General features: G+C 39.4%; 1 protein-coding gene across 10 annotated transcripts in view; it reads right to left on the bottom strand.

Moving 5' to 3' along the window:
• The window catches only part of BEND7 (BEN domain containing 7), an 80,516-nt gene that overhangs the window by 33,061 nt on the left and 25,683 nt on the right, over nt 1-21,772 (bottom strand). For 8 of the 10 annotated variants that reach the window (XM_045585599.1, XM_036452484.2, XM_045585594.1 and 5 more), the window contains 3 exons: nt 19,511-19,633; nt 15,097-15,362; nt 4,536-4,761 (listed from right to left, as the gene is read on the bottom strand). In XM_045585599.1, coding sequence (XP_045441555.1) covers nt 4,536-4,761; nt 15,097-15,362; nt 19,511-19,633 — 615 coding nt within the window. Of the gene's footprint in view, nt 1-51; nt 96-1,595; nt 3,450-4,535; nt 4,762-15,096; nt 15,363-19,510; nt 19,634-21,772 lie in introns of those variants that run through there. The other 2 variants (XM_045585618.1, XM_045585620.1) reach the window with 2 other exon arrangements.

Below are 21,772 nucleotides of genomic sequence, written 5' to 3'. Positions count from 1 at the left end.
CAGAGAGACCTGGGGTTAAATTCTGGCTCTACCACTTACTAGCTGCTTAAGTTAATTAAAGTAAGTTTAATTTCTCATAGTCTTAGTTTCCTCTCCTGTAAGTGAAAATAAAATCAACACTGTAAGGATATTCAAATGCAAGCTGATATTCACAGAGAGTCCTGAGAAAACCTAGAAGTTACTATCAAAAAGTAACAAGTGAGATGTAAATTATACCCCAACCAAATTAATTTAGGTCTATGTGAGATTAAAATATTAAAAAGGTACTCACTTTTTTGATTAAATCCAAGGAAATGAACAACGATAAGCAGTAAAAATAAAAAAGAAAGGTTTTCTCAAGTGATAAATAGGGGCTCTATAAGTCCTGAGAGATGCTGAAATGAAATGAGAGGTTTTGGTGGTCAGTTCAGCAGAGCCTATGGAGGGGGAAGTAAACTGTAGCCAGTACTTTTTAATCCTATATAATAATAATCCTATTTAATAAAACCCTAATATGCAAATCAACTAAACAACTAGTCGCTATGAAGCACTCTGACCACCAGGGGGAAGATGTTCAACGCAGGAGCTGCCCCCAGCCCACAGGCCTCAGGCCAGCCAAGGTGGATGCCAGTGGGTCCCCCTGCCCCCAGATTGCCTTGCTCCACAGAGGGAGGCGACTGATGGCTGCGGGGTGATCTGGGGGCAGGGCTAGCCAGCAAGTGGGCCGGTGCTGTCCCCAGATTGCCCCTCTGGCAGCCCCACAGATGGGCCCTGATCGCCAGCCAGGCCTAGGGACCCTATCATGCACAAGTTTTGTACATCGGCCTCGAATCTCGTCAGAAGCACAGTCAGTTTTGGAGTACATCATCTAAGGAGTGCTCCCTCCCAGAGCTGCTCTGATGCCTGGTGTGTGCCTTGGCAGACCATCATACTGACCACTCCCCAGGAGAACAGCCATGTGTATACCAGGTGTGTGTTGCCTGGAGTAAAATAAAGAGCAGCTGACCAGTTCTTTAACTTGACAAGCATATGTAATTTCCTTGGAATGTAAGAGGATTTAAGAATCTAATGTAGTTTGATACTAACAAAACTTTCTCAGCTAATGTCTATGAGAAATCATAACCCACATTCTAAAAATGGCTTTGTGGTAACTATATTTTCTGCAGAGCATTCAGAGATCCAATGATTCCATCACTATTTAGGTGGCTCTAACTCATGGTCTCCTGGTAAATGATATGAAGAATCAGATGGTCTTCAGCAGGTACAGCATGAAGTGAGTAGAGCATAACAGGGCACTAACTCCCCTCTGTGGTCTGGCTGTAAAACAGTTTCCAAATTAAATCAAAGATGCTAAACTATCCTCAGCACCAAGACCTCAGACTCCACTTAATAAGAGCATACGCTGCTTCTTCCCAGTTGAACTCAAAGAGTTCAGGTGTACTACTCATTAAGGATTCTTGGGTCATACCATAAATGAATTTTTAATTACCAATATCTGTAAGCCACCATAAAAAGATGAGACTATGTGAAAAGTGTGATCTCTACAAAGAGGATTCTATTTTATTTTTAAGATACTGTCATGGGGAATATTAATTATCACTACAGAGAGCTCTATATTTATTACACAATAAATTCTTTTCTTCTTCAGTCCATTTCTGTTCCTATTTATAAGCATTTTAGAAGTTTCCATTCACTTCTTTTCCCATTGCTGTCTTAGCCAACCTAATCCCTTTGAAAGAAAACCCAGGCTCTACTGTTATTTTTATTCCTCAGATTTTATAAAATCTACCAGTCTTTGTATATTCCTATGTTGTAGAATGTTTCACATTAATATAGTATTGGTGCATTATCTCAAAAGACAGAGAAAGGAAGACTGAATATTTAATATTTGCAAAATTTTTTCAAAGTCTGCAGTAGTAACACAAGTAGCCTTGTCACTATTACTGGTATGTAGAAAGAAATGATTTTACCACTTTCCCAGTTTGCTCAGGTCCAAAAGACCTGGGTTAGGGAAATAAATTTTTCTTTTTCTCTCTACTAATAGCAAGAAAAACGGAATATAATTATTCTAAAAGATCTTCAATTAATAGCTATTTCCAAAATCACTTTATATTACAATATGTAGGTTAATAAACTTATAAAGTATAATATACAAAGGAAAAAAGTATTAGGGAATTACGAGAAATGTATTAAAATTTATATTCAATTTTGGTTTCTATTTTTTTTTTCTTTCATGACAATTTATTACCCAGTAGAAATTCATAACAATGTTTTGATGTTGATCATTACAAATGAGTTGTGAGAAGACAAAAGGATTCATGGTGAGTGCTAGACCCAATAGGTCAATAAATTTAGGCTAAAGTCAAGATGAAAAATAAAATCCTTTCTACCCACTCACCTGATGTGTATTTTCAGAAATCCTACTCTTACAAAGCTCAGTAAAGTGCAACAAGTAATAAAAAACATTTAAGACAAAGCTTGTCCTCAAGATACAAGAAATAATCAGAATCAATCAGGTGAGAATGCTAGCTGACCAGTAAGTACAAAGAGAATGTTCTTATTAAGAAAGACAAACTATAGCGCATCCATACTTTAAGTAAAGATTGTAGGAAAAGTACACGGTAACCTCTGCAGGGTGAAATTATGGAGCCTTTCAGCTTTCCATACCTTTTTTTATGGTTTGGAATTTTTACAAATGTATTATTTTTGTAATCAGGAAAAAACAAAAAAAGTCTATGAATAATCACTGCAAGGAAACAAATGAATATAAATTTGTTGATTTAGGTTGTTGGTGGCTTATGGCTAGATTTCTGCCTATTTCATAGTTATTTTGTTCTTTTAAAATAATTTTTAATGCAAATTTAATTCAATAAAATAAGAAGGGTATAGAAACTTTAAGTTCTTTGATTTGAGTAACTTTTATTATGCAAAGGGAGCAGAAACCTATTGCCACATTTATTTCTAGCTAAAGAGTAGGGCTGTGAAGAAAATTAAGGCATCTTCTCTATTTCTGTTTATAATACACATTTTTAAACTACTGTGTGATGTCCAGTTAGCTTGAAAACAGCAGTATAAACCCATATTAGTCTATTAGTAATGATATATTTCATCACCACCTATTATTAGGGTAACTCTTCTATTGTTAAATTGGAACATGGTCATTTATGTTTCCCCAATTTCCAAACACTTTTATAATCTTAGTACACTGTCCCCCCAAAAAAGAAAATTAAACAAATCCTGGCTCCATTTCAGTGTTTCAAAGCTTCAGCAATGAAAAGCAGCACCAGCCTTGACTTTCCTGTCTCCCATAGCCACATCACATCTCCACCCCAAGTCCTGCTCACCACTGACCATTCCCAAAGCCTGCAATCTTGTTAGTGTCACTTCAGGCCAAATCACTCTTTTCAGAAATGACACCGATTGTGATATCTCTATAGTTTTTCAACTATCGCTTCTAAGTGAAAAAAATTCTGTTGGAGAATGAAAAATTTTCTGTTAATGAGGCTTATGTCCTTCCGGCCATAACAAAAGGTGTCTGGAACTTGCTGACTCCATTTAAAAATCATATTACTTTGAGAGGTTCATTGTGGGTTTCCAAGCACCCTTCAGTACTATTAAATTACTTTGCTCATTTTGCAGAATAACGGGTCCAGGGTGGGGAGAAAAGGGCTCTGCATTCCGTCCCAGGCCACAAGCCGAAAATGCAGGACCTGAGGCAGTGATTCCAGTCATCATTAAGGCCTGATGCACAATTCCATTTTCATGGTAGTTGTATTTAAAATTGAGAATTCAGTTATATTCCTTAAAAAAAAATAACACATATACTTCTATTTCCTAAAATAACATCTATCAGAGCCCTAAGAAAGTACATTTTAAAATTAAGAAATAGGTCTAGGATCTGGATCTGGATATAAATGAGTACGTTTATATATATTTATATATCCTCATACATGCACCGGAATGGCTATTGTAATGCGGTGGAATTCAGACACACGTTCGCAGGGGCTGAAGGGAAGACATTCATGGTCTTCTTTGCATGTACCTGCATGACTCCATGTCACAAAGCCAGGAGAGCAGAGGAGACCAGGGTTTGGTTTCATAGTGGGTTCGATTATTTTTAAAATGTCTTTGGAAGCAATGACCTTCTAAAAGCAACTTCTGACCTTTAGAGACAACAGTTTTACTTTATTTTCAAAAATACATCATAGCTTTATTCTTATTTACAATTAAAATTTTAAGGTGAAATTTGATGAAGTTCTTAGTTAGAAATTACTGAGAGGAAAAATATCTTCATTTTAAAAATCGATTAAGAATCAACTTTTTAAAAAATTTTTAGTTCTGCAGATTACACTAGTTCTTAAATTGTTATTTTAACAGATGAACATCACTAGAACATTACCAAATTCTTGTGGTATTTAGAGTAGGGAGCTATGGAGCTCACACTCAAAAACCATGCCAACGGCCTATTAAATGAACCTCTACTCATTCAGCTGCATCTTTATGGAATGAAACAAAGCTCAACAAAGAACCCATAAAATGAAATGATGCAGACCAACCTTTTATTGCACCCACAATATTTTGGTCTAGTCCTTTCCGGTTGTCATTGAGTCCTCTTTTCCTCTTCCCATTGGGTAAGGAGTTAGCCAAAGTCTTGTCATCAAAAAACGCACACACCAGTTTTCTAAAGAGAAGGCTTCCTGAGCGAGTGTAGTTTGACAATATAGAGTCCAGCTGAGATTTAGGCATAAACACATCAAAGCCTTCAGCAAGTTGCACTTCTGGCTACCAAAAGAACATAAATATTTTATTAAAAGCAAGATTTGAAGCATGTGACTTTGGGTATATGTGCAACAAACAAACATTACTAGCCATTACAATGTCCACAGCCTATGAACCACACAGTCTCATCTCAGCTTTGTGTGTATTTGCAATTTACAAAAACAATTACTAGTCATAATTCACAAAACAAGATGCTTTAATTCCAACGTTATGTCTTGTCAAAAGTGGTGGAAGGGATACACTGAAAAAGCATTCTTGTCTTTAGATTTAGCTAAGGGAAAACTGGGTAACCACAAATCACATAAGTCTACAGCTACAGGGAACTTGAGACTTCTCATTTTTCAGATGAAGAAACTCAGGCCCAAATGACTTAAAAATAATTTAAATATATTTAGTGCCTTACAGCTGACAGATCACTTTCTCCTACATGAAACAACTGAATTTCATTTGCTAAGGGCACCAATAAGAGACTCTCCCACATGTCCCATGCTCTTTGTACTAGGCCAATAGTTTTAAGTAACAGAACTGTGTTATTTCTCTCCAATGAAAACTCATGTAAACTAATATATGAAATAAACGTAAATGATAGATAGGTGCCCCAGGCAGTTTAAATCTACCCGACCCCTAGTTCTGGAAGAAGTGTACAGCTGTACCCAGAGCACCAATGGAAAACGAATGCATCAGTCACACCATCAGGGATTTCGTGATTGGGCCACTGGACCGGCAGATCTACACGGTGCCTTTCAACTTAGTGTCTGAGCATATGCAGTGGAGCTAAGAACACATTCTCTGCCACCACGGCCTGAATCTTTACAACTCGCCTTTCATCTTCACACCCATTCACATCATTTATTTTTTATTTTTTTTTTAATTTGCATATTAGGGTTTTATTATATAGGACAATTGGAATGCTTTAACAAAAACTGATTCACAAGTCCCTATTACTATAATCAGTTTTTACAAGTCTCCTAGAAACATTCTGCATTATCAGTTTTTTTAATTCTAAGATGTCAATAATATGGAAACATTCTTTTTCAAAACCTTTCCTAACTCCTTCCTTCCCAACTATTTGAGGGGCTGTGTGTTCTTTGTTACCGCTAATTGTCTGACATGCTTTCATAACTGTATTTATTACACTGTATTAAAATTATTTATTAGACTGTGGTCCTTCCTGATGCCTGGAGCTCCGACTTTGTATCCATAGGGCTTGGCACATAAGTAAGCACTCAGTAAATTCTTGTCCAATGGATAAAAACTCATTAGTCATAATCTGTTGGACATAACATGACTTGAAAATAATAATACTTTAATCTGAAGAAATGCAACTGGTAAACTTTCATTTTAAAAAAAAAGGTCAGAGGAAATCTCAAGTAAGATGTATTAGAAAAGCTTATTCTCAGTTACCATATTTATTACTTTGCAAACCTGGCACTTACTTTAGATTTTTCTAAGTCATATTAGAAACATGAGGATTTGGAATTATTTCTTCTCCTGGAGAGAAAAATTGGAATTGTTATTTTTGTTTGTCCTACTGCTTTTCAAAAGGCCTGCACACTATGGTCAGAGTAAAGAGGGAGCAGAGAAGGCCTTAAATTATTCAGATGATGTGGGAAGGAGTTTGGGCTCCGCCCCTCCCAAATGGAATTCCCGGCTGCGTCGTCCAGAAAGACATCTCATTTCTCAGCCTCACTCTGCCATCCAGCGTTTGGTTTCTGAGTGCCTGGTAAATATCACTATGAAAACAGTGCTGTCAGACGGTTTCCCGACTTTTGCACCTGCTTCTGGTAAAGGTCGAAGAGGAGGCAGATGGGAGGTGGGGCTGGACCCCGACTCCTAGAGCAGAAGCTGGCACACCCCAGGCACGGGGTGCATATTTGTCAGATGATTAACGTAGAAATATTAGGGTTGAGAGAATTTTACGAACATAATCTCAGAACAAGTTTTGTTCATAAACAGCTGCAAATTTTAAATGAAGTGATTGCAGTTTTTTGCTAAGTGCTTCTGTATTATCTGAAAGCCATGGGGGAAAAAAAAGAATCCCTGCTTACTTTGTAGAAATAGCTACTCCCAACTATCAATATTTGAGGGTCTAGGGAGAAACAGACGCTCTTACATTTGCAAGAGGGAATGGAAAGATGCCGACCTCTCTCATTCCCATCACACAGGCTCTGAACACTCAGCCACCTGACGGCTGGGACTCCCGGAACCTCCCCTGCGATTGAGCTTGCAGGGCTTGGTTTCCTAGCCACCAGGCAGAGCCAGCCACTCCCTTCTCCGCCCACTTACAGTATTTCCTGTGAGCTATGTTTATGGCCCTTTCCACACTGCACCCATCTGGCTGGGAGTTTGTGTTTCTCATCAGACTGTGCACTCTTCTGTATTCGGACTGCCAACCCTCCAGTGAGGGCCTGACAGATATTTGTTAGAACACGCAAAAAGCTATGTAGAAATTCATTCAACGTGACTAGTATTTAGCAATTTTTTTTATCCCTGTGCAAATGAAGAAGTGGGTTTGAAAGTCTGAGTCGTGGTTCAGTATCCCAGTCTTTTCCTAACAGTACCTGCACTGACTCAGAGAACACGGACCTGCCTGACTCAGTATCTATTTATTGAGCACGCTCCGTGTGTAAGGAGTTTGCACTCCTAACACAGGAGAGTTTTAAGGTCGCACTCAGCAGATGAGTCACATACACAAATACCAACCTGCAAAGTAGAAAGTGGTAAGTGCTACGTATGAGAGAGGTACAGAGCATTAGGCAGCATTTGACTGGCGAGGAGTGAAGGAGTACAGGAGGGGACAGGAAGCATTTCATCAGGCCCTGGATATGGGATTTAGGGGGCAGAGATGCGGTTGCTGATTCTGCCATCTGCTGTGAATCCTAAATCTAAATACCAGGAAGTTTCTGTGGAGCCAAGAGACTCCCTGTGAGATCATAATAGTATTCTAATTTCTTTTTTTCTTTCTTTTTTTTACACAAGATTTTTCTTTTCTCTTTCTTTTCTTTTCTTTCTTTCTTTCTTTCTTTCTTTCTTTCTTTCTTTCTTTCTTTCTTTCATTTCTTTCTTTCTTTCTTTAAAAAATATATTTTGATTTTTTTACAGAGAGGAAGAGAGAGGGATAGAGAGTTAGAAACATCGATGAGAGAGAAGCATCGATCTGCTGCCTCTTGCACATCCCCTACTGGGGTTGTGCCTGCAACCAAGATACATGCCCTTGACAGGAATGGAATCTGGGCCTTTCAGTCCACAGGCCGACGCTCTATCCATTGAGCCAAACAGGTTTCGGCACTAGTATTCCAATTTCTGAGACACTATCCCAAAACAGAAGTTGTTAATGCTTCCTGTTCCACTTTCTACTGCCAGAAAAAGATTTTTGCAGCATTCTTTCCAGATCAAGGAACACGAACTCGCCCCAATATGCACCCTGTATAAGAGAGTCAGTTTTGTTAGTTGAGGCAGCTCCAGCAGCAGACAGAGCAAAAGCCACAAATCTCTGCCCCCTTCCTGCTCTTCAGGTGCTTCTCTTATGCAGATATCTTAGCTGGTGGTGAATGAACACTAACATTATATCTACAATGCAACACAATGCAAACCAATTTCTTAAAAATAGCTTCACTTTCTGAGATAATGAGGAAAAGATAATCTTAAATTTTCACATGAAACCTTTTTATTTTCTCCATTTTATAAATATAACATTACTACTATCTAATGACCCACATCTTTGTGTATATATATTTAAAAACAGGCTAAACTCTTTAATTGTATCTCTGAATCTCTTTTTTGTTTTTGTCTCTAGTTTAAGTGAGATCTCTCTGCTTACTAATCATGGCTATGGCAGAAACCAGCATTCCAAGTGAATATCCTTTTAAAAACTAGACTTCCTTGGACAGAATCACTATTTGATACTCCCATGAAGACAGATAGTTAGCACACCAATTTTCAGACTCTATTCATTACAGAAGTAATATGTTTCAATAAATTCTATTGAGTACTTAAGACCTTTGAATGGTGACATCCAAAGTGTGGGGCATAATTTATAGCACTTACAGTCATTATTTTAAGAGCTAAGAGACTGAATTCCCACTATAAATTTGGATTTTCATGCATCCCATGTACCTCAGCTACTCAGCACAGTAACGTATCACATGTTGAATTTTCCTTATCCAGTGGCATTCCATCTGACACTGAGTGAAGTTCTGGAGGAAAAACAGCATGTAGTCATAAGGACTCTTGAAAATGCTCTGGGGCCCACGTTTGTGAACATCAATTATCTTGTTTCTCTTTCCATTTCAGTTGTGGTCTCCCTCTCTTAGAAGTAAATTGACCCTGGAATATCAGGGTATGAAACTGTGCGGGTCAACTTACACATGGATTTTCTCCCCATAAATCCCTGTACTGTTTTTGATCTAGGATGTGAAGAGCTTATCACATGTATTGTTCTCTGCCACTTACATAGGGGACTTGAGCATCTGTGGGTTTTGGTATCCACAGGGGGTCCTGGAACCGGTTCCCCTCAGGTACTGAGAAACAACTGTGTAGTTAAATTCTGGGGAAGTCAAGAGTTACATGTGGATTTTTTACTATGTGGGGGGTTGGCAACTGTAGTTTGAGTCAAAACCTACTGTGGATAAGAGATCCTCTGACCAGATAAATTAATTTTTTTCTTCCTTAAGGCCCTCTGAGAATATCATATGACTTCCCTGTATAATCTAAAGAAAAATATGTAAAATAATTTGAAAGAAATGATACAAGTTAATCACAGAGGGAACATTTCTGATATAGGCTTTTTATATAAGGTACTAGAGGCCAAATGCATGAAAATTCATGCACTGGAGGTGGGTCCCTCAGCCTGGCCTATTCCCTTTCACAGTCCAGGAGCCCTCAAGGGTGGGAGGCAACCCAGCAATCAGGGGAGGGCAATGCCCCCATCACACTTCTGCTGCTGTCACTGCCAGCAGTGCAAGCCTAGGCTGGCCCTGGTTATCTGAGCCTCATGTGGCCCTGGGTGGCTGGGCAGCCGACATCAGAGGCTGGCCCTGGGCAGCTAGGGAGCTGAGAGGGGTGGGGGACTCGGGAGGCAGGCACACAGAGTGGCTGGATGTGCCTGCTGCCCCAGCAGGGCTGAGGGGACTCAACACCACCATCTAGTGGTGGTGGACACCACCATCTTTGTAGGTGTGACAGTCAATTAGCACATTCCCTTCTTATTGGTTGTGGGTGCTGCCATCTTTGTGAGGGTGTGATGGTCAATTAGCATATTCCCTCTTTATTAGGTAGGATTATCAATACCAAATTTTAGTAAGACATGTAAAAAGCTATATGTGTTCACAGGTTAAAAAAGTAAAAATAAATGTCTAAATATTCAGAGTGGGCCCTAGCCCCAGATTTTTAATTGTAAGTTAATAAATTAGACATAAGAGTTTGCATACTTGGCAGGCCAGCTAGGCAAGTTTCAGACTGGCTTACTATTTGTTACTTACTATATTCTAGGCCCTAGTAACACACATTCCATGGGTTTCCTAACTTAACTCTCAGCCTATAAAGTGGCTACTATTATTATCCCCAACTTTCAGATGCAAAAACTAAAGTTTAGAGACATTAGGTAACATAAAAATTACCCAACTAATAAGTAATGAGGTAAGGATTTGAACCCAGGCAGTCTTGGCTGGAACTTACACTAACAAGCATATATTGCCTTAATTCAATGTGTCAATGAATAAATTTAAAAACGGCTTGCCTGGTTGATTTGCTTTACTAGTTCCCAGTGAATTGCTTTATTTATTGTGCTAAGCAGAAGTTAAGAAAACAGATTCTAAATTCAGAAGTCACTTCTATTGAAAGCACCAATGCATTTTAAATTATTTAATAATGATGTAAAAGAAACACTAACAAAAATATCTTAAATTGATAGATGTCTTTAGATTTATCCTCCGATAACTTTTGTGTAATTTAGGATTTACTGAAAAATATTCATTGTTATTACAAAAATAGAAAAGTGTTTTTTATGTTTTAAAAAAACATTTAAAATTATTTTTTTAAAAAAACTGATTCTAGTGTTTCACCAAAGCCAAATAACCAAGCCAAACAAGAAGCAACAACAATGGAACAAACCTAAGCCATGTACATCTGCCCTAAAAAACACAAACCAATATATCCAACTAAGCAGGACAAAAAAGGAACTGTAAAAAATTCACAACTGTCTTGTCTGAATACTACTAGATTATTGGGTTGTACTACATATGTCAAAAAAGAATTAAATATTATACTTAAATCTAAAGTTTGGTTTGGGGTTTCTGCTTTTGTGTTGGTGTAATTTAGATTTCAATTTTGTTTAATGAGCTAATTAATTTGGGTCACATAATCCTGCCCCCAAAGAGAAACATTTCTGGCCACTCATTTAAAAAAAACCCCACAATTTGTTCATGTATATTTGTTCATTTATATGCAAACATAAATTTACTTAACAAATATTTATACTCATCCCTCTAAAGATACTTAGCTAGGACTACTAAAGTTTAAAAAGAATCAGTATTTACTGGGAGCTTGAAATTTACCAGGTACTATTCAAAAAATTTTACATAGATTACTTCATTTAATTCTTCCATCAGGCCAGCTCTGTGAGGCCAGAACTATCACTATGCCCATTTTATGGAGGGAAAGCTGAGGAAGGTGAGGGTAGGTGTACTTGCTCAGGGTCACACAGCTGAGCTTCTAGCCCAGGAAGCCTGATTTCAGAGCCTGTACCCTTCACCATTCTCCTACCCAGAAACTCCTAAGTAAAGAGAATACACAGTTGTAGTCTAACCTTCCAGTTCCCCTTCGTGTAGCAGTCATCCCATGAACAGCTACTAAACGTTAAGTATGTATAAGAAATGTGCTAGGGCAGGTGCCTGAGCCTCACTCAGATAAGGGCTCACTGCAGACCTGGGTTTGAGAACCAGCTCCACTCTTCTGGATATGTGAACTTGTGCTTTAAGTCTTTTATGACACGGTGTCCTTGTCTATAATAATCATGCCTCAGAGTAAGGAAGAAATGTGAGAAATTATTTAGCAGAGGATCGTAAACAAATATTACAAACCAATATAGAAAGTTCCAGAAGGAAAGACTGTTGAAATTATACTGGTGCCTTGGGGGTTGGGGAGAGGGCAGTAACAAGGAAAGAGGAGAAAATGGGAGTTAAATTGAGGGGAAGTTCTAAATTAAAGCCAAGTCCTAGACCCAAAGTGTCATATGTTTATTTTATACTAAGGCCCAGTGCATGAAATTCTTGCACAGGTAGGGTAGGTCTGACTGGCAATCAGGGCTAACCAGGGCTTTCAAGCTGCTGGCTGGGGCCTTACTTTCCTGACTGTGACTGCCAGCTGCCGGCCGGGGCCTTCCTTCATTCAGTGTCCACTCCTGGTAGTCAGCGCACGTCAAAGCAAGTGATCAAACTCTTGGCTCCCAGTCAAACTCCCAAGAGGACACTTTGCATATTAGCCTTTTATATAGATAGATATTGTGCTTAATGCAAATGCAGATGTTTCATCACATGTAGACTAAGTAACCTTTGCTAAGTACCTTTTATACGCAAGGCACAGCAATAGGATTTTCCCACATACTCTATATCATTTCCTGTTCCCAAGACTGAGACATTGACACTGCAGTTGGCTGTGATTAGAGCTCACTGTTTTTTCTGCCTTTGAACACAGGTAATCATTATCAATGTTCTACCTGCAACCATCTATGGCCCTACATGTGTGCTTAGGTTTGTGTTTGTGCATAGAGATACAAATTTATATTTGGGTCTCTCTAAAAGTCACAGCATAAAAAAAAACATTATTAATTTTTAAAATGTACAGAATTTTTTACACTGAAAAAGGTAATATAGCATAGGTTTTATGTGTCATATTTCATTGCTTCTAGCTCTAATCTTTCTCCTGCCCTCCAAACTTTTACTTCCCATCCGGAGCTGAAGGCTGCTGCTGCTTTCTTTTCCTATCTCAATTAAAGAAGTCAGGACCATCTAGTAAGCATGTAAGCAGCCCAGTTTTCCAAGACAGAAATTGGGGGTTACTTCCTAGTCGGGTACCTCCTAAATGTCTCTCATGTTTTCTCGTCAGGCTCACTGCTTATATACTGACCCTCCCAATCTCTTGCCTGGCTGACTGTCATTATCTGGTCTCTTTGTGTCTAGTATCTTCTCTCCATCCACAACAGGTTGTTCCACTTTCCATTCTGAAACACAGGTATGATTATTTCTCTACTTGAAACTTACAATAGTTCCCTAGTGCCCATAAGATTAAGACCACGGGCAATGGCAAGACATTATATGTCCTTCAGTATCTGGCCCTGCCCTACTTTTACATCATTATCTGCTACCACTTGCCCAGTCCTACAACTCTGGATCTACTTCTCCCAATGCTGTGTACTTTTCAGAGTCCATCTTTAAATACACATTTCCCACCCACTTATATATATCCAATTGTATTTTCTCCAATCTGTTTTATAGAAAGATTCCTTTAAGAGTATTACATAATTGGTTTTTTCCTCTGGACTTCCACCAAATTTTAAAAGATTCATGGCTAAGAAATAGTAAGGCTAAAAGGCACTAAGTTTGGATGCCTTAGCATTGATGGTCCCAACAGCCAAGGGAGTCAATTTCCTCCACCCATGAATGCCACTGAGCACTATCTGTGGACAGAATTTCTTTATCCACTGATGGGACACATTGCACAGGTGAAGATTATTTGGAGCATAAAAATTAAAAAAGGAGAAGGTTCAGTTATTAGCATTAGGAGATGATTTATACAACTTAACTGACTGCTCTTAATACAACAAAGCCTATCAGAAAAGAATGCTAAAAAATAAAGGTATTAAGAAAACTTATGATTGAATATATTTTGTGTTATGGAATAATGTACCTCTATTTCCAAATATGTGATCTACATGGGTTTTGACCAGAGCGTTAGTTTCAAAACAATATGCTTTAATCAAAGGAGCTGACTGGTCTAGAGTATAACATTATCATCATTAATATTTTAAAATTAAGTTTTAGGCCGAAACCGGTTTGGCTCAGCGGTAGAACGTCTGTCTGCGGACTGAAAGGTCCCAGGTTCGATTCCGGTCAAGGGCATGTACATTGGTTGTGGCCACATCCCCGGTAGGGGGTGTGCAAGAGGCAGCTGGTCGATGTTTCTCTCTCATCTACGTTTCTAGCTCTCTATCTTTCTCCTTCCTCTGTGTAAGAAAAATCAATAAAATATATTAAAATTAAGTTTTAGTCTAGAAAAATTTCTGAACAATTATAGCATGTGTTCATAAACAAAAAATTAAAACAAAAAAACCTTTGACACTGAGGACTGAATTAAAGTTCGAATGATTTTCTACTCTAAAGAAGTCACAAGATGATTTTTTTTGCACGCCCCCCCCTTTGTTAAGACCCAACATGAATATAGGCTAGCAAACTGTCTTCCTGTGAAATGTGAAAGAGAACACTTTTTTAAAACAGCAATTTATTTCTCACTTAAAAGGTAGGTCCAAACTCCAACACCACATACATCTATGGGATTCTCAGCAGGATTCTCATTCTATGCAATCTGATAGTAACAGATCACTCACTCTTGTTTATTTTAAGAACTCTCCCGGTAAGTTGTGTTAGAAATGCCAATGCTCTTAGATATTATAAAGAGAGTATGCAATTGCACATTTAGCACATTATTAACAAAATTAGTTTATGGTCATTGAATATAAAATGGCAAGTCAGATAGATATCTCAGATGTCATCCAACATTTTGGACTTGCAACAATATTCTGGCTATGATATTAAAATAGAAAACCTTTGCAGAGCATTAACTATCATTACATAGAGTAAATGACATGGCACTGCAGCCTAATTAGCAGTGTTGCTTGCATCTATAAAATAGAATTAGCACTGCTGCTCCTTTTTTATTATTAGTTTGTGTTTGTAGAAAGGTGTGACCTGTTCTGTAAAGTTTGATTCATTTATGCCTATCTACAAAGGATTTAATTATGTTCTTTTAGCTCTACACTGAGGAAATTGAAAATGGCCACTTCAAAATTAAAAATGTTAAAGAAATTAGTGAGTAGATTACTCCCTCACCCTTCTTTCAGAGGTACAGAATGAAAACAAGTTTAAATAAGGCATAAGATTTTCCGAAGGGAAAATTCTAGGCAAGGAAATTATTCATCGTCTTCCTTCCCTCTTTCCCACATGTATTCTGCAAGTTTTTCCCAGTTTGCCTGGGCAGCATGAGTTAAGGGGGAAACATAGTATTTGAGAAAATTCCTAACAGTTATGTCACATTAGAGTCAGCAGCCAGAAAACATCAACTTACATCTGAGGAAGGCGATTCCAGAACAATGCCAAACCCTAGGACGTGGTTCTCCCCTGAGGAGGTGCGCTCAGCTGCCTGGGGGGCCGACGGCTCTGAGGCCACCCCTGTCTTCTTCGCAGTCTCTACCACACTGGGCTTCTGCTTCACAGTAAGAAGTTCAGCGGCCTTTGGGGGCACTTTTTTCTTTTTGTTTCTCTTGCGTGAGACAGCAGTTCGCTGGGAGCATACAAGGGAAATTGGGGGTTGTTGTCGGTTTGGGGTTCCAACTGTGAACAATAAACAAAAACATGGTACAGGCACTTGTGTCCAACTTGGGGAAATGTATCACTGTCTATCTGCATGGTCCACTGGCTGAGGCTTTAATGGGGCTCACTCAAGGATGGAGCACACCACATAGAGCACGCAGGACCTGGCTTTGCCAAATAAAGGCTCTGGAGCACCTCACAGTTCTACAAGCAGGAAAACACCCAAGAGAGAACTCTGCTGCAGATGCTGGTGAGTAATCGATCGTATAGCTACTGCCGGGTTCAATGATGAGCTATGAGGAAACATCTGAGCGTGACTTTACACTCATATGGCATCTATATAATAAAAGGTAATATGCTCATTAGACTGGGGGACCTTCTGGGAGTCCTTCCGAACATACTTCCAGACAAAGCCATGGTGGTGGGGCTAAGGCAGAGGAGATTAGGGGTGATCAGGCCAGGAGGGGAGGGCATTTGGGAATAATCAGGCCGGTGGGGGAAGGGGCAGTTGGGGGTGAGCAGGCCAGCAGGGGGGCCAGTGGGGGTGAGCAGGCTGGCAGTGGGGGGCAGTTGGAGATGATCAGGTCAGCAGGGAGGGCAGCTGGATGTAAGGTAAGCAGGCCAGCAAGAGGGGGTAGTTGGGGGTGAGCAGGCTGGTAGGGTGGGGCAGGTGGGGGCGATCAGGCCAGCGGGGGTAGGGGGTTGGGGGGGTGGGGAGGAGGGAATGACAATTGGGGGCGAGCAGGCTGGCGGGGGGGGGGGCAGTTAGGGACAATCAGGCCAGCAAGGGGGGGGGGGGAGTTGGGGGTGAGAAGGCTAGTGAGGGCAGGTAGTTGGGAGCGAGTAGGCTGGCAGGCAGAGTGGTTAGGGGCGATCAGGTAGGTAGGCAGGTGAGTAGTTAGGAGCCAGTGGTCCCGAATTGCGAGGGGGATGTCCGACTGCCTGTTTAGGCCTGATCCTGAGGGGTCCCAGATTAGAGAAGGTGCAGGCTGGGGTGAGGGACAACCCTCCTCTGTGCATAAATTTCGTGCCCTGGGCCACTAGTCTATAATATGCTAATTAGACTGGATAGTCAAATGATCTTCTGGACATCATTCCGGTCGTCCTTTTGGACAAAGCCATGGCGGTGGGGGCCAAGGCAGAGGTGGTTAGGGGTGATCAGGCAGGCAGGCGAGCAGTAGGGGCGATGAGGCAGGCAGGTGAGTGGTTAGGGGCGATGAGGCAAGAAGGTGAATGGTTAGGGGCTATCAGGCAGGCAGGCAGGCAGGCAGGCAGGCAGGCAGACTAGCAGTTAGAAGCCAGTGGTCCCAGATTGAGAGAGGGTGCAGCCAGGCTGAGGGACAAATTTTGTGTACCAGGCCTCTAGTTGTTATAAATGAGAACTCCATAACTTAAACTGAAGTGTAGATAACCATATTTCCTGGGAAGCCAGTCTCGGGAATATTCAATTGTCATTTGGGGTTAAACTGATCAGTTGCTAGCACTAAAATGGACAAAGACTGGACAAGGATGATCACTTGGGAAAGTCTGAGCAAATGAATAGTCTGGAACGACCAGTACACATGTACCAGCAAGCATGTGGGCAAAGCCTGCTGGTTGTTTGTCAGGCCCTGAAACTCCTTCCTCACAGACATCAACTATCTCCACGCACTACACTGCTGGCTCAGACTGGCCACTTCTCCACACCTCAGTTTTATGTGGCTGAAAATAGAAATAATACAGTCCTACACGCATCAAGCAAATGAGTAAAATCCAGAAATAGTTTGTGTTCCAAAGACAAAAAGCACTGAACAAGAACTAAGAACTAATACTGAAAATATACTTAAAGAAAAAAGGATGGTAATTATAGTGGGGTTTTTTTCAGGTGCACTTTGAGAAGTAATGTCTTTTAACCATTTAAAAATACTCTCATGGAAAAGTTAAAGGAAAAATATGAAATTTTCATGTGTTAATAAGGCTTACTAAATGTGACCTGCCTTTTTGTAGAAATATACCTATAAATATGTCAAATGAAAACTGAATATCTTTAAATGCAAGTAAATATAGATCATTTCCCATCAGCTTGCAAATAAACAATATTTACATTTTAAATTTGATATTTTCATCTCTAGCCTATAAATAAATTTTAACTGTTGGAAACAAACTACTTATACTGCATATAAACTGAAAAGTTTTTAATCACCCATGCAGTAATTCTTTGAGCTTATAGTCTTTTTTTACCTTGGCTGTACATTACAATCACCTTGGAGCTTGAAAAAAATGTCAGTGCCTCGGCCTTACCCCAGACTAATTAAATCAGAATTTCCAGGGTGATTCCCATGCACTGAGATTTTTCTAAAGCTCCTCAAGAAATTCTAATGTGCAAGCCAGAGTAGAGAACTTTTCTCTCTTCTCTCTGAATTTTCCCCAAAGTCAAGTGGACTATTAAAGCAATTATCAAGATAGTCTAGAATACACGCCTCTTGAAGACTATTTTAAATTAAAAGTGAACATATTTTTGGTTTCAACACAGGGACTATCAGTTTTCTTCTCCTTTTGCAAGTCTAGACATAGTCAAAGTTTCTTGCATCCAGAGAGAGAGGGAGAAGAGCGAGAAACATCGATGACAAAGAGACACATTGGCTGCCTCTGCATGTGCCCTAATCAGTGCCAGGGATCAAATGTGCAACCGAGGTACAACCCCTTGACAGGAATCAAACCCGCAATCCATAGGTGTGCGGGCCAATGCTCAACCACTGGGTCACCTTACTTTTATGTGATCCTGGGTGACTGAGATGTCTTAAGTAGTAAGCTTTTTAATATCAAAACCATATCATTAAAAAGTAAAGTTTTACTAGAATTCACTAAAAGGCACCATGTACAATTTCTGAACCATGACCTTCATGAATACCTTTACAATGAAAGGAGGGGAATGCTAGTCACACATCAGTGTACTATTTCCTGCTTTAGGCCAAGGCCAAGGAGCTGTTTTCCCTGACAAGAGGAAAAGTTAATAAAATGATAGATTATTTTTAGTACATACCTCTAACAAAAAAGTTCTGTTTTGCCCCCCTAATTGTGAAGATTAGAAAACAGAGCTGCTATCATCAAGATCTAGGCTTCTATGAAATGCTCTGTGGTTTGTATAACAACACTAACAAACTGCTTACACTTGTGCCATGCCTAACAGAATTCATTTACTATCTCATTCCCCTTTGAAAACAGCCCTGAGAGTGAGAGGTTAGTACTCCGGAGACAGGGGAGAAATCTGAGGCTCAGAGAAGTTGCACAGGAGTTCTTCAGCCTCAGAGGAGTGAGGACAAAAAAGGCATCAGGTAAATGAAGAAGGTAAGCCATGCCTGAGCTCCTATGTCCTGAATGTTAGGGAGAAAAGCCACCAACCAGCAGGGTCCATGCTTCCCAAAGGCCTCCTCCACACCGACCGCACTGTGTGGCTTCCACACTGTCATGCCAAGCCCCAAAGGGACTCGTGCAGGAGTGGAGGTCAAGATGCAGGCAGCCACCAAACTGAGCACCGCGAGGGGCCAGATGAGGCAGCTCCTTTTCTTTCCTGATCGGAACCTTGGTCCGTTCACATTCGGACAATGAGCTGAAGAACTCTGCTCCCTTCATGTAGAACTGTTTCAGAACATAATGAACTAAATAAAATAAAAAAAGAACTGACACGTGAGGTGATGGAGATCAGGGATTGAGGTATGCAGAGCACATGTACTTAAGTAAAGGATTAGTATTCTTAGCAATACACATTTTGTTAGATGTTCTAAAAGGAAAATAGGTTGGAAGAAAAGCTAAGAAAATGGATACTTAAAAAATAATAGCAAGACAGCAGAGGGAAGAACTCAACAATAAAAGCACAATAAAAAACATCCCAACTGAAGATGTCAGCCATGCATTAAGAATCAGAGAACTTGGCCGAAATCGGTTTGGCTCAGTGGATAGAGCGTAGGTCTGCCGACTGAAAGGTCCCAGGTTCGATTCCGGTCAAGGGCATGTACATTGGTTGCGGGCACATCCCCGGTAGGGGGTGTGCAAGAGGCAGCTGGTCGATGTTTCTCTCTCATCGACATTTCTAGTTCTCTATCTCTCTCCCTTCCTCTCTGTAAAAAATCAATAAACTATATTTTTTAAAAAAGAATCAGAGGACTTGATCTGATGTGTAATCATTGTACCTGCTTGAATTTGCATTAATTTCCGCATGGTCTTGAGTTCTTGGAGAATGGCCTGCAATGTTGACTGGCAGTTACAAGTGCAGCAGTTTGATCCAACTGATGAATTTACCACTGGAAGTTCTCCTAAGGCACGAAAGAAAAGAATGACATACTCCAAACAATACCAAAACTATAAAGAGAAAAAAGGTATCTTGACAGGACTTTGAAGCCTGTGCAATTATGAGACTGCGCCTAAGGAACACGTACCCAATAATTTTCACAACTTAAATGTGGGGGTCTGACTTTATCTAATTATCCAGGCTCCTCTGTGTTATAAGGTTCCTGCGGTTTCACGGGTGGTGGAGCCGCAGGAACATCTGCATACCATGCGCGGTCCCAGCAGGCCTCCCTCTTGTCACACCAGTTCATCTCAGATAACAATAGCTTAAAACTTCACTAGAAACGTGCTCACGCTATTCTGCACAAAAATCTAGATCTGAGGACCACCTTACAAAAAACCCGGGAGCTGCATGTGTTATAAAGGTTCCAGTTAAGAATGAAATGTGTCTAACTCTTAATAAAATAGTCTTAGTGTTAAGCATGCTATTTCAAAAATTAAGAATTGTCAACACATTAAAACTTTTAGGCCCTCTCTGAGTATGGTGTGTGGGTGGGGAAGAGTAGGAGAGCAGAGGATGGGAGGGCATGTGAACTTGTACTGGCTTTTCTCCACCTTAATAAAGGCAATGATCCTATATATTTTTTTCATTCCCATTTCTCAGATTTCCCTCATTTTAGACTATTTTAACTGTTTAAATCTAATACAATTTCCTTAAAATATCAACCCTATTCTGTTTCCCTTAGAAGTAAAAAAAAATAAAATTATTTTTTATTCTCCTTAGAATAAAATGGAACATTTGGAAAATCACTGTTTCAGTGGTCCTGCTGCATCAGTATCCAACCCACTACCACAAAGTGGACTGTGTAAGACACTACTATCACTTCGGGTTTTTCCATGGTTGGAAGAGTAAGTTCTAAGATAGGTTTTGGTCAGTTACATCTTTTATTATATATTACATATAATCTAAACTCTATAAAATGTGGATACAAAAGAAAAATTCACTACAGCAAAACTATGAAATACTTAAAGATAACTTAATGTTTGGAATAGCACAATTATTTACATTCAAAGTTGTAGCAAACTGAGATGTTATAACACCTTAAAATTACAAATAATTTTAATGACATATCAGTCACAGTTATATATAATAATATGAAAATAAACAGAAAAGCTTTATTTTCAAATGAATATGAGGGAATTTATGTTTGCAGCTTTTAACATATTTTCCAAAGAAAATGCACCTTCCTTGTTGTGTACTGGAAACCAAACTCTGTTAGCCCAAAACGTACTGATGTGAGGTGTACTAACTCTATCCACATCTGAGGGCATCTTATTTCTCTTTCGTTTCTTTCATGGCTAAAGAACCAGGAGGGCCTGTAGAATATTTCTAGTCACTATTTTAAGTACTGTCTTTATTCTTTTTAGAGGACAAACCAACTCTTTTCAGTGTGTTATAAATCATTTTCAAATTTGAAAGAGAACTGCCTTTTTATTTTTATGGAGGAGTCTTTCAAGAGTCACCTCTCTCCAACCTGGAAGCATGCCAGCCTGTGAATCTGATACTGACTTATGTAATATTGAGGGAAACAGAAGACACCAGTACATCTCGTGGGGTCCCTTGCTGTCCCTTCACCACTGTCTCAGGGTGGCTTTTCATGCATCTGAACTGGTTACTGGAAACTGTGCTTAAAAAACAACAATCAAAACAGTTCTCTTAATCTTAAAGGATAATAGATGAGGAAAAATTCTTTGTTAAGGAAAAGAAAAATGCATTACTTTTTCTTGTTTTCTTTGTGTGAACTATAGAACTGCACATCTATACATAATTTATAGAACAAGTTACACCCAATATCTATGAATAGAAATGAACATAACTAAACAAAAAAAATCACCCATTTTTCTCTCTTAAGCTTTGAAACACTCCCATTTGATTTCTGTAAACAATTAAAATTTTAAATTAAGAAAATGTTACTTTAAAGGGCTAAATTTCAACTCTAATGAAACAAGTTACGAACTATGAATGATTTGGTTCAGTAGCTGGACTGTGAAGTTAAAATGAAGGTACTAGGGTGTTAGGTTATCAGTCCTCCCTATATCAGACTCCTCTGATAATGAAAAAAAGCAACCATGTCAGCAAGAGGATATATGAATAATACACCATA

Source organism: Pipistrellus kuhlii, unplaced genomic scaffold (genome assembly GCF_014108245.1).
Source record: "Pipistrellus kuhlii isolate mPipKuh1 unplaced genomic scaffold, mPipKuh1.p scaffold_m20_p_1, whole genome shotgun sequence".
Classification (NCBI taxonomy): domain Eukaryota; kingdom Metazoa; phylum Chordata; class Mammalia; order Chiroptera; family Vespertilionidae; genus Pipistrellus; species Pipistrellus kuhlii.
Note: the sequence above shows the minus strand (reverse complement) of the source record. Positions and strands in the feature narration are given on the sequence as shown.